The 13,714-nt window shown below is 35.4% G+C and overlaps 1 protein-coding gene across 1 annotated transcript in view; it reads right to left on the minus strand.

Moving 5' to 3' along the window:
• ETFDH (electron transfer flavoprotein dehydrogenase) overlaps positions 1 to 13,714 on the minus strand; it is a 56,357-nt gene that overhangs the window by 15,666 nt on the left and 26,977 nt on the right. The window contains exons 5-8 of the mRNA XM_007951642.2: positions 10,961 to 11,038; positions 5,836 to 5,982; positions 4,281 to 4,421; positions 2,523 to 2,666 (exon numbers count right to left, since the gene is read on the minus strand). Coding sequence (XP_007949833.2) covers positions 2,523 to 2,666; positions 4,281 to 4,421; positions 5,836 to 5,982; positions 10,961 to 11,038 — 510 coding nt within the window. The remainder of the gene's footprint in view (positions 1 to 2,522; positions 2,667 to 4,280; positions 4,422 to 5,835; positions 5,983 to 10,960; positions 11,039 to 13,714) is intronic.

Below are 13,714 nucleotides of genomic sequence, written 5' to 3' on the forward strand. Positions count from 1 at the left end.
TCAAGGGTAAGTTTCAGAGTCTCTTCTAACATCCATTTTGGTCTTTTCTTCCATTTCTATCTTTTAAATGACCTCTTGCTTTCTTCATGGATGATCTTCTTGATGTCATCCCACAACTTGTTTGGTTTTCAGTCACTGGTGTTCAATGTGTCAAATCTATTCTTCAGATGGTCTCTAAATTCGGGGGGGGGGGGATATAATCAAGGTCATATTTTGGATCCCCTGGACTTGTTTTAATTGTCTTAAGCTTCAACTTGAACTTGCCTACCAGCAACTGATGATCTGTTCCGCAGTCAGTTCCTGGCCTTGTTTTGGCTGAATATTTTGAGCTTCTTCATTGCCTCTTTCCACAGATGTGGTCCATTTGATTCCTGTGTAGTCCACCTGGCAAAGTCCACCTGTATAGCTGCCGTTTATGTTGTTAAGAAAAAGGTATTTGCAATGAGTAAGTTGTTGGCCTTGCAAAATTCTATCATGTGATCTTTGGTATCATTTCTATCATTAAGGCCATATTTTCCAACTACTGTTTTCAACTACTGTTTCCAGCTTTCACATTCCAATGACCAGTCAATACATCTTGATTACATGTTTGGTCATTTTCAGACTGTACAAGTCAGTAAAAGTCTTCAATTTCTTTGTCTTTGGCTATAGTGGTTGGTGAGTGTAAATTTAATAGTAGTATTAACTGTTTTTCCTTGTAGGCATATGGATATTATCCTATCACTGACAGGATAGATCTTGAAACATTCTTTGTGACAATGAATGCCACACCATTCCCCTTCAATTAATCATTTCCTGCATAGTAGACCATATGATTGTCTGATTCAAGATGGCTAAAACCAATCCTCTTCAGGTCACCAATGCCTAGGATATCGAACTTTATGCATTTGACTTCATTTTTGACGATTTCCAATTTTTCTAGATTCATACTTCATACATTGCATGTTCTGATTATTAATAGACGTTTGCAGCCATTTCTTCTAACTTTTGAGCCATGCTCCATCAGCAGATGGAGGTCCCAAAAGCTATATTCCATCCATGTCATTAAGGTTGACTCTACTTTAAGGAGGCAGCTTTTCCTCTGTTTTATTTTGAGGGCCTTCCAAACTGAGGGGCTGATCTGGCATTGTATCAGGCAAAGTTTCAGGGATATTCATAAAATTTTCCAGTAACATATCAGACAGTGCTTTATTGCTATTCATATTTATACCCTGCAGGTATCTGAAATACCAGTGGCATTGCCTCCATACTAACAGCAGCATGCAAGCCACCACAGTACTACAAACTGACAGATGAGTGGTGGAAATCAACCTACTAAGATGTAATTCTATAATAATAAAACTAAGGGCTGGTATTATTTCAAGAATCTAGTGATTATAATTTAGTTATGATTTTATGGATTATTTTATAGTACTATGAATTATTGTAACAGTAATAAAGTATTTAGAAGTTCATTTTAAAGATTATCTGTTAATTTTACAAGAGATTTTTAAAACAAATCTAGTTTCCAAAATAGTCCCAGTCCTCAAATTTCAGAGACAGAAAAACCATCTTTATTTTACAGGTGATACATTAAGGTCAGAGAAGTTAAACAGTATGCTCCAAATCATTTAATGTAATTTTATCGCCAATATTTAGATCCACACTTTGCTTGTCTGATACTATTTCTGTAACAGTACTAACAGCTTTTATCATAGCTATCTAGATCTTTCTTCATATTTAATTGGTATATATAGATTTTATTAACTACTTTTAATAAAACTCTCAACATATATGGAATAAGGCAAGTAATGGTAGATTAACAGAGGTGACCAAAAAGGCATGGATTTTACTAGGTATTTGGGATGAATTAATTATCTTTGCTGAAAACGAAATTTGCCTTTCCAATTCTTGGCAGGTTAGAAATAAAGGGAAATGGATCACATAGTTATTACTGTTTGGCTAAAAACAACAAAAAAGAGCAAATACTTTATCTCTCCAACTCAAAAACCAAACTCACTGCCATCAAGTTGATTCCAACTCATAGTGACCCCCTTTGTGTTTCCAAGACAGTGTATCTTTATGGAAGCAGATTGCCCAGTCTTCCTTCCATGGAGTGGCTGGTGGTATGTCTTTCCTCATAAGAACAGACCTTGGGCTGCTGCTGCTGATTCTGTCTTCCTCTTGTGTAGTTAGAGGTGGTGAGAAGATGCCATCTCCCAGCCCCTTTTACACTAATATATTTTTAAAACGAAATTCATGGTACAATTTGTTTAATGGACCTTTGTATAATATGTAGCTATACTGTCTAAATTTTGTAGAATATAAAAATACTGTTCAACTAAACTCATATACTCCTTAAGGGTTATCATTAAGCTAGAAAACTACTATGTAAAATAGTTTTATTAACATTAAGTCCTTAATTACTTAAATTCTTTTCCTATGAGGTAATTTTCTATTCTTTGTCTAAATTTCTTACATTATATTTTTCATTGCTAAATAAATAATATAAAAATAAAGAAAAAAAAAGTTGAAGGAGTTACCTGAAAACCACCTTCATTGAGAGCTCTGGCTCCATATGCAATTCTTTTTCCACCTTCTAGCGTTGGCTGAATGCTGGGATGGTGTTTCCACCTCTGGAACTCTCTAAATGGGCTCAGGTATGGATTTTGATAATCTAGACCAACCTTTACAAATTTATATTTAAATTTGATATATTTATACAATGATACACTTTTATTTCAAATTAAATCAAGCTAAAAATCTGCACCATTTGAAAATAATACAATAGCATAAAGCATATAGGTTGAATTTCTTATATTCAAATTATTTGGAGAAATATATGCAACAAACCAAATTTAAATAAATAACTGAATAAAATCTGTTTGGAAAAGAGAGAGTGCTTTGGACATCAAAGTCCAAATAAAGAAAATATCTGTAGGTAAGCATCTCAGATTATGTTTCTACAAAAGGAACTGCAATGATTTATTATTCATACCAACTCTAGAAGTAAACTGAAAATCTATGTTACAGTATACAAAATGGATGGAGTCTCACTTAGAAAAAAAGAGGACAAGGAATATAAAAGGTTACATATTACAATGTATTTCCAAAATGCTGAAAATAACCAAATCTTTTGCTTTAATAAGATTAAGGCACTGGAGTAAGTACACAAAACCCAAAAACCAAACTCATTGTCAGCAAGTCAATTCTGACTCACAGTGAACTTATAGGATAGAGTAGAACTGCTCCATAGGTTTCTAAGGCTGTCACTCTTTATGGAAATGGACTGCCACATCTTTCTCCCACAGAGCAGCTGATGGGTTCAAACCTCTGACCGTTTGGTTAGAGGCCAGATACCTTAACTGCTGTGCCACTAGAGCTCCTTAAGTACACAAAGGTGATAAACAAAACATGACTGAGAGTCAAAACACACTAATAACGCATAAGTTTAACAATATAGCATATACAGACCCAATAATGACACTAAAATATACAGCAATTGCAAAGTGCAGACATTTTAAGTATTAAAATTTTTCCATTCTTTGTACTGTTCAAGATGAAATTTATGGCAAGGATATACATGGCCAAGAAAGAAGAAATTACTTGAGGTTCAAAAAAGATACAGGTATAAACCCAGTACTGATTTCATTTTCAGTGACAGCATGCCATAGTGGAAAAGAGTTTTGAAGCAACGGAGGTTCAGATCAGAATACTAGCTTTGCCATATGTTGTTGATTTTCAACTCACTGAGAACCACTGTGACAGAGTAGAACTGTCCCATAAAGTTTTCTAGACTGTAATCTTTACAGGTACAGATTACCAGGTGTTTTGTTCTATGGAGCCAATGGGTGGGTTTGAACTGCCAACCTTTTGGTTAGCAGCCATGTGCTTAATCACTGCGCCACCAGGGCTCCTTTTATCATTTAAAAAAAAAAACCCAAACTCACTGCCATCGAGTCAGTTCTGATCATTTAGGAACTTAACTTGTTTGGATCTCAGTTTTTTCATCAGTAAAATAAGGATATATCTATTTCATAGAATTCTTATGAAGCTTACTTAGTAATCATAGTAAAAACATCTGGCACAGTTTCTTGCATATAGTACCTACTGTTACAACAGCTACGTGCATTCAAGTAGTAAGAGTGTTGATAATATCTGTAGCACTTTAGATACAGATAAAATTAAAAGCTTTACATGAAAAGCATTCTACATTTGCCAGATTCAAATCCCTCATTTTATAACACTAATGATCCTATGATTCTAATGGTAGAACTTTCCACATAGGGGCTAGGACTTACCACAAAGCCAAGAGCTATCATGGGTTCCCCTTCATTTAAATGATAGAGAAAAGATCCTCCATAAGTATGTCTGTCCAAGGGCCAGCCAACAGTGTGATCTACTCTCCCAGGTTTCCACTTCTTTTCATCAATAATCCATAACTTAAAATAAAAAATAGTCCTGGAATATTACTTAAATGTTTTATGTCACCACAATACATAAAACATGCTAAGTTTTATGTCTTATTTAGGAAAATTACAAATGTGAAAAGTGTAACGATAATATATACAAAAAGAATGCTCCAAATATCAAAGAATTATATTAAGCTGTACCATGATGACTCAGAGTTAACAAACAGGTTAGAACAAAGTTTATTAGTGGTTATTGGGGATGGAAGAGAGGAAGAAAAAGTCATAGCTTATTGGGCACTTAGCTGCTGCTGAACGTGAAAGGTGATGGAAAAATTTGGAAATGGATAGTGATGATTGCAGAACATGATGAATATAATTAATGTCACTGAACTTTACATATAAAAATGTTTTGTTATAGATATACTTACCATAATTATAATAATAATTCTTTACTCATACAATGAATCAGAAAGCAGATCTTGGCTTCTCATCACAGTTTATAAGTCAAACTTTGTAATAAAGAATAGAGAGCAAATCAAAGTGGCTAGTTCAAGGAGGGTAGAGTTTTAAAAGAAAAAATAATGATTGGGCAATCTACTGCCATAGATAATGCCTCAGAAACCCAAGGAGGGGTTGCTATGAGTCGAGATCGACTTGATGGCAGTGTTTTTCATTTTTTTAAAGTGGCCAAGAGTCAGTATTTTTGAAGAGAGCAGACTTTCAGTAACTGTGTCCCTTATCCTCTACAACTATGGTGCCTTTGGATCAAAGCACTGGCCTTCATAAAACCAAACCAAACCAAGCCTTTAGTAAGCTGTTTTAAAATGAAAATATTACATAGGAAAAGTGACTCTAATTAACTATTTCTGAATTAACATACCAGGTAATCTTTTTTAACAGGAAGTTGAGCAAGCTTTTGGGAGAGATACTCAGGTTCATTTTGAGGATGGTGTTAAAGATTATAGGGAGAACAGATCCCCACAAATGATAGTATAAGTAGGGAGAGGACCTGGAAATCTGGAAGAAGACTGGATATCTGACCATTAGAGGTTGAGGTGGGCATGAATATTGGAGGAAAAGAAAAAAGAGGTCAGAAAACTTAAGAACCTTTTACGGCATTATACAGATTCTCAAATTGCATGTGACTTTCATGTGATTACTGGAAAGTGCTGAAAAAATGAGAAAAATTTCTGAGGTGCTAGTAATGTTTTCTATCTTGATCTGAGTAGTAGCTCTATAGATGTGTTCACCTTGTAAAAACTAATCTAGCTGTAAACTTAAGATCTGTTCCTTTATAGTGTCTATGTTACACTTCAATAAAACAGTTTACTACCTCCTACCGCTCCCCCACAACTGCGCAGATCATTCATCCTATTTTCAGATGGGTAAGTTTTAAATTTTAAACACAATTTCTACCTGAAATATTATCTGAAAATCAGGATACCTCTTTTAGTCCAATTCCATAGGTTTGGGGATCACAATTGGCCCTCAAATCAAACTTCTTATATAGCTGCTTGGCTAGATGACCATGACAACCTTCTGCAAAAACGGTGACTTTGGCATGTAGTTCTAGTCCTCTTTCAAATGTTGTCTATAAAAGCAAAAATATTTTAGAAATACTGAATTACAATATTTGACAATTTAAAATACAGTCACATTCAGGTCAGTTTTGAGTTGAACTCTGATGCCAATACAGAAGAGACATTGCAAATAAATAATACCAGAAATAAAACTATTCTAAGTAGAATCTAAATTTTATAATATGTCTTGTGTCATTTGCTGTATTTTTTTCCTTAAAAATTACTTGAATGGTTAAGTTTGTACAAACTTAAATAGCAAATAAAGTGTGTCTGAATAGTGTGCATTATCTCATTAATTTATATCTTTGATGCTTGAATATTTTTTATGTTTATTGGTTAACTTCAAGTACATTTAAACTATTTTGTTCTTGCCTCCTTCCCTTCATTATACTGCACTCATACATAATCCATGCAAACAACCTAGTATGTACAGTTTTACATAAATACATATACACACACTGAGAGATACCTATGCACATCCTCCTCTATATTTTAAATCATCTGTAGATTACTTATATTTAATACAACGTAAATGCTATGTAAAGAGCACTTTATGTTCCCTCTTACTTTGACCACTTAAGTACTTTTGCCATTTTTTACAGAAACAAAGGTTACACACAACACATGTAATGAATGAACTAGATATGAGGCAAACAATGCTCAAATAACCAGTGCTAGAGAGAGACTGAGGATCTTTGAACTGGTGGGAAGCTACAGCAGGGTATGCCTACACATCACCTCATTTGCATGGATTCAGTGCAGTGCTTGACATGCAGTAAATTTAAGTTTTTCTTTTTGGAGCTTTCTGGAATCCTCCCCCACCTCCAAATAGTTTTGATCTGTGGTTGGTTGAATCCACAGATGCGGAAACTACAGATACAGAAGGCTGACTGTATACTTATACATAAACTTTTTTTGGTCCTCATTTATTTCATAAAAATAGTGTCATATAATACACTTTCCTATATCTTACTTGTCTTACTTACTTCCTCATAAGAATCTTTTCAAGTCACTGTATAGCTCATATCCATCCCTTTAATAGTTGGATAGTCGTCCATATGGATATACCATAGGTTATTCAGCCATTCTGCTATGTATAATAGCCATTCACTCTGTTTCCAGGTTATTTGTGACTATAAACAATGTTATATATAGAACATAAACATACATATTCTTAAAATATTATTGCTTTTAAGATGGATTCCCAGAAAGGGCACTGTTAGGTCAAATGTACATCTATTTTTAATAGATATTACCAGATTCCATTCCAAAATGCCTGAAGCAGTTCATATTTCCACCAGCTGTTTAGAAACCCTTTTCCCTATAGTCTAGTTAGTGAGAGATAAAATTAATCTTTTAAAATTTGTTACTGTCACATGTAATGTTAACTTGCTGTTAATTTGTACTTCACTATTTTCAACATCTTTTTCTTTTTGACTCAAGAAATATTAAATAAATATCTATAATATTCCAAAGGAGCCTTGGTGGCGCAATGGGTAAGTGCTCACCTGCTAATAAAAGTATTGGTGGTTCGAACCCACCAGTTGCTCAGTGGGAGGATGACGTGACAGTGTGCTTCCATAAAGAGTATAGCCTCAGAAATCACTTCGGCAGTTCTATTCTGTTCTACGGAGTCTGTTTGAGTTGGAAGATGACTTGATGGCAATAGGTTTAATGATCCAAGTTTGTGCTAGACATTAGGAGGGATGGATGAAAAACGACATGTTTCCTGCCCTCAAACTAGTCAGAGAGGCAGACACTAAATAAATCACGGTTATATACTTACAAACTGTGATTAGGTGCTATGCAAGAAGGATGTTATAAAAGAGAATAGTAGGAGGAAACTATTCTGGACTGGGTGCACAGGAAAAGCCTCTGTAAAAAAATGACATTTAAGGTGTGAACTCCAAAAAGAATTTAAGTAGCTTTTCTTATAATTAGTAGCCACCTGGATTTTCTCTTCTGTGAACTGTCCATTTTTTAAACCCTGTCCATTTTCCTAATACGGTATCTATCATTTTTCCTGTCACTGTATAAATGCCCTTTGATATTACAGACAGTCAACCTTTTTTTTTAACCTCCTTTCATCCACAGTTAATTTTGCTGTACAAAAGTGTTTCATTTTTATATAGATAAAAAGTGTCTACCTCTTTTTTTTTTTTTAAGTTTTTAATTTCTTGTCTTTATAGGATGGTTTACCTTACCATTAGGTTTTAAGCCTTTAATCATCAGGACTTTTTTTAATGAGGGTCAAACTCTGTTTGCTTCCTAATGGACATACAGTTTTTCCAACAATACTCATAAAACAATTTGATCACTAAGTTCATTAAGAACTAAAATATTACTTACTATACTTCTATATCCTCTTAGAGGCAGAATGCCCTTTAGTGCTTAAAAAGCATAGGCCTAGGAGCCACACTGCCTGTATTCAATCCTGGCTCTATTCCTTACCAGCTGTCTGCCTTTGGGGCAGTTACTTAACCTATGAAACTTAAAACTTCCAAATTAGATATAATTTGGTGGAGCTAGTGAATAGGCAGTAGGCATATGATTCTAGTATTAAGAGAAAAGCAATTTAAACCCCTGTGATGATATGAGGTCACTATGAAGGAAATATAGATAAAGGACTCAACGATGAGCCTCAGGGACCTAATGTTTAGAGGGCAGGAAGAAGAGCAAAAGCAACAAGAGGAGGGGCCAGTGAAATACAAGGAAAATTAAAAGAAGATGGTGTGAAGAGGCAAATTAAGAAAATGTGTCAAGAAAAGTTATTCAACAATGTCAAATGTCAAGTGAAAGAAGACTAAGAACTGATGAAAGTGTGACTTTGATAAGAGCTGTTTCAGTGAAATGTCAGGGAATAAGGTCTAACTAAAGTGGGTTAAGTAGAGAAGGGAACAATAGAGTAAATAAATCCTTGATTCTCCCTACACCAAACTTGTGGTACTAAAATAGTTTCTTTTTGAACCTAAATTATGGGGCTTAAATTACTTAAGACTCTTCTGTGGTTCTATTTTTATATAAAAGCAACATACAAAAATGATAAATATCTCTAAGTCAAAGCATACAACATTAAAAAATGTATTAGAAGAAATATCCTAGGTCCTTTTAACAAAAAAAAAAAGAAATAGTAGAATGGTAGAATTTGCTCCAATTTTATTACAATATTGTATATAGATTTTTTAAAAAAAATCTAATTTATAATTTATATTATCATAATAAGGAAAAGAAAAACCAACAATATTTTTTTTTATTCTAATGAGAAGCAATATGAAATAATGTAGTTGTTTTCAAACCTGGCTATGCATCAGAGTCCCCCAAGGGCTTGTTAAAATATGAGCTTCTTGGGACCTACTGCAGGACAGCTGAGCCCTAAACCTTACATGATTTTGGTCTAGCCAGTAAAACCACTAGAACAGACCCTGAAGTAGGTAAGAGATAGAGCATTGCCACTTGTTTTCTAAGCAGGAAGTAAAGATGTAGGAGGATCTGTTGGAAGAGACACTAGCCTAGACTCAACTCTGCCTGAGAGTGTCAGAGAGGAGGACAACCAATGAGTATTAACTGAGAATCTAATATGTGCCTGGCATTGTACTAGGAACCTAGCAACACTCCATGATCTTGGCCCTCATGGTGCTTGTAAACTAATTGGAAAATCAGACAATAAACAAAAGGCCACAACCGTCCCCACCCCCAACTCACAAGTAAAAATTTTCTTAATGGATTTCTAAACAGACTGACCAAATAAAGAGTTATCTTCTGGCTGCCCACGGCTCACTGGAAAATAGCTACTGGTAGGTGATTCTCTAGCATACCCAGCCATTGCTGCTCTTAGTCATCAGCTGAGTTGTCTGCTTTCTAAGAGTCACTTATGTTTGTTCCAAAATTGGTTAATACCAATTTTACTTGCTAATTTCCTATTAGTAAATTGATAAAATACATTACTGTAATATTGGTATGAGGCAGGAAAACAAAGTTAGCTATTTTAGATTAGGTGGTTATATGAAGCTATATGATATAAAGGGACATTTGAAGTGATACCCCAAAATGAAAAGGAGTTTGATTGATGAAGTAGAGAAAGTAGGTTATTCTGAGGAATAAGAAAGTAACCTCGTTTAGGTAAGAATGGCATGGAATGAAGCAGGACAAGTATGGTATCTTGGGTAGGTCCTTGAGTTTTTTTCTAAACACAAAGGGATGCCACTGGAAAATTTTAAGAGGAATGATAGTACCAGTTGCCGTCTAGTTGATTTTGACTCATAGTGATCCACAGTGTGTCAGAATAGAATGGTGCTCCATGGAGTTTTCGACAGCTGATTTTTCAGAAGTAGACCAGCAGGCCTTCCTCCTCGGGCTCCTCTGGTTGGACCTGAACCTCCACCCTTTGGTTAGCAGCCAAACATGTAACTGATCAGATAATTTAATCCACTGAGATATAACTTGTGTTCTGTTTTCAGATATTTTTTTGCAAATTCAAAATACAAGTTGTGAAAACCTGGAAACCATCCACGTTTACATTTTAAATGAGAAAGAAGCAATCAGTTGTGTATCCTCCAAAAGATATTAAAATCAGGTCAAAGACTCTTTTGCCTACTAATAATGACCCAAAAATTCTTAACACAGAAATGAAAATTGTGGAGGTAAAGATGCTGTTAGACTACATACATGAAAGCATGTTTTTAAAATTTTTCTTTGAACTACTTGTAGTATCTTATTGATTTCCTGATTAATTAGTTAAATAAAATCTTTGATGTGTTCATTTTATAAGTGAGTCGTGTTTTTATCTTTTTTTTTAAAAAAATTATCTTTTATATATATGTTCACTTAAATCATGTTTATTATAAAGCTGCTTCTGAATTTTTCAACAATAAGAGGAAAATCCCACTTTAATTAATTATATTTTAATATCCACTTAGTTTACATTGCATTTAAGTCATTTCATTTTTTTATGTCAGTTTCTGTCAGCTACATAACTACTAAAACATTTACCTTTGGTGCACCATCCTTTTGAATCCCTACATCATTAGTGGCAATCCCTTTTACACTACCATCTTCATGAAAAAGAATCTAAAAGGACAAAAATAAATTAGTTATCATTTTAAGGTTCATAATAACCTTGAAAAGAAACAGCAAATAGTGTTAGACTTTAGAAAGTGAACATGTGTTCTAGCTTACATTAAAACAGACTATAAAATGTTTAGAGACACGTTTTGAAGCCCTCCCTTCTATAGTATAAAGGAACATAACTCAAATAGTTGGAAAAGATGAGGAAAAAAATGCCACAATCTTGATGAGGACAAAAATGGGGAGGCTACAAGAGAAGCTGGAGTCACTGGGTGGTGTGAACAGTTAAAGCACTGGGCTGCTAACAGAAAGGTTAGAGGTTAGAGTCCACCCAGAGGTGTCTCTGAAGAAAAACTAGCCACTGAAAAGCTTATTTGTGCACAGTTCTCATACACATGGGGTCACCATCAGTTGGAATCACCTTTACAGCAACTAGTTTAAGTTAGTAACTCTCTCACTGCTGTTGAGTCAGATCCAACTCATAGGGACCCCTCCTTGGGTTTCCGAGGTGGTATCACTATGGAAGTAGATCGCCCAATTTTACTTCTAAGGAGTGGCTGGTGGGTTTGAACCACCAGCCTTCTGGTTAGCAGTCAAATGCACTAGGCCACCAAAGCTCCTGGTTATTAACTGGATAGATTATTAAAGAAATAAGTAAGATTAAACAAAAAGCTCTCTGAGAGTTTGGAAAGCAAAAGCCAGTGCAGAGAATCTGAATTAGGGAGAGAGTAAGTAGAGAGAGAAAGAGTATCAGGAAAGCCTATTTCCCAAATGAGCTGTCGTTGTTGTTGTTGTGTGCTATCGAGTCGGACCCGACTCATAGCGACCCCTCCTCCTTGGGTTTCCAAGGCAGTATCACTACGGAAGTAGATTGCCCAACCTTCCTTCCGAGGAGTGGCTGTGGGTTTGAATCGCCAGCCTTCTGGTTAGCAGTCAAGTGCCTTAGGCACTATGCTACCAGAGCGCCTCCCAAATGAACTAAGACACTGAAAAAACAAAAAATAAAATAAAACAAACAAAAAACAAAAAAGAGGCTGAAGACAGCTCAAAGATGATTAAAGTTATTTTGGGAACAAGAAGGAATGAGGAAATTAAGTAAAAGGTATAATTCTGCGGATGAGAAATAGCAATGCTTTTTTTCTTTTTTCACTTTTATGTGGTGAAAACATAACAACTTCCCCATTTACAGCTCAGGGACACTGATGACATTTTTCATGCTGTGCCACTATTATTGCTTTCTTTTTCCAAAATATTCCACCACCATCAGCATAAACTCAATGAACTAAGAAAGAAAGTTTCCTTCTATATATAAACCTTTCTTTGACTTCTTACAATAGGGAACTAATACAATATTTGTCCTTCTGTGATTGACTTATTTCATTCAGTATAATGTCCTTCAAGTTCAGCCATGTTATGCAGTGTTTTGCAGTTTCTACATTGTTCTTTATTGTTGCATGGTATTCCATTGTGTGCATGTACCACAGTTTGGTTATCCATTCCTCCACTGATGGACACTTAGGTTATTTCCATCTCTTTACTTCTGTGAATAGTGCTGTGATGAACATGAGTGTGCATATATCTATTTGTGTCCTGGCTCTCACTTCTTTAGGATATATATCTAGTAATGGGATTGCTGGATCAAATGGTATCTCTATTTCCAACTTATTAAGGAATTGCCATACTGATTTCTACAGTGGCTATATCATTTTACAGTTCCACCAGCAGTTTATGAGAGTCCCAATCTCTCTACAACCTCACCAGCATTTGTTAAGAAGTAACAATCCTCTTTAATCCTTACTTATTTCTGTTTCTTCTCTGGTGGAAAATGATCTTTGGATAACAAAGTATAAAATGTACACTTAAATCACATGAAAGACTGTAAGAAAACTCAGAAGTGGAGAAGTAAAATAAAAATTACCAGCGACAGAAAAATATAGAGTTAATATTTGATACCTTGAAAATGAATGTGGCTATGAACTGGAATTGAAATCTGGTTTAGAGTACCAGGAACTGCCACATACATCCTTCATCTATTGATCATGATTTTTAAGGAACTGTGGTAGTTAAGTTGTGTGTCAACTTGTCTGGGCCTGGTTTTGAGTGGCTGGGCAGCTTGGTGTAGTTATTGCCCATGATGAGACTGGTTATCAACTCCATGGTGGAATCTCTGTGAGCAGCTGTGATAGTTGGAGCTGTGTGTCAACTCATGCTAGTAAAGAGAGCCCTACTAATCCGTGGCGTGAGGTGGCAAAATTAATATGCAAAATAGCGCCACCAATAGATCACGTACTTGTGAGAAGTGATGCTCTGGGTGATCGGATATTTGATATTTTTCTGCAATTCTGTCAGAATGAGGAGCATAGGGAAGCTGGTTGGTTGGTCCTAGCTACTGGATAAATTGGTGGGAGAGCGAGATGGGCTCAAAGCTGCTGAGTCTCGGCTTAAGCGCTGCATGGATGATCTCAGTGCTTCCAGGTGTGCTTTGAAAGAAAGCCTTATAGCTTCTACTACCAGGGCTGACATAGGTGAAACTCAAATCCAGAGTCTTATTGTAAGAGTGGCCAATTTACAACGCGTGCTCAATTGCCAACCCAGAACGGTGTCTGACGTTAAAGTGAGGGCATTGATTGGAAAAAAATGGGATCCTGTAACCTGGAATGGGGACATATGGACAGATGA

Source organism: Orycteropus afer, unplaced genomic scaffold (genome assembly GCF_000298275.1).
Source record: "Orycteropus afer afer isolate SDZICR_OR568_19922 unplaced genomic scaffold, OryAfe1.0 scaffold00305, whole genome shotgun sequence".
Lineage (NCBI taxonomy): Eukaryota > Metazoa > Chordata > Mammalia > Tubulidentata > Orycteropodidae > Orycteropus > Orycteropus afer.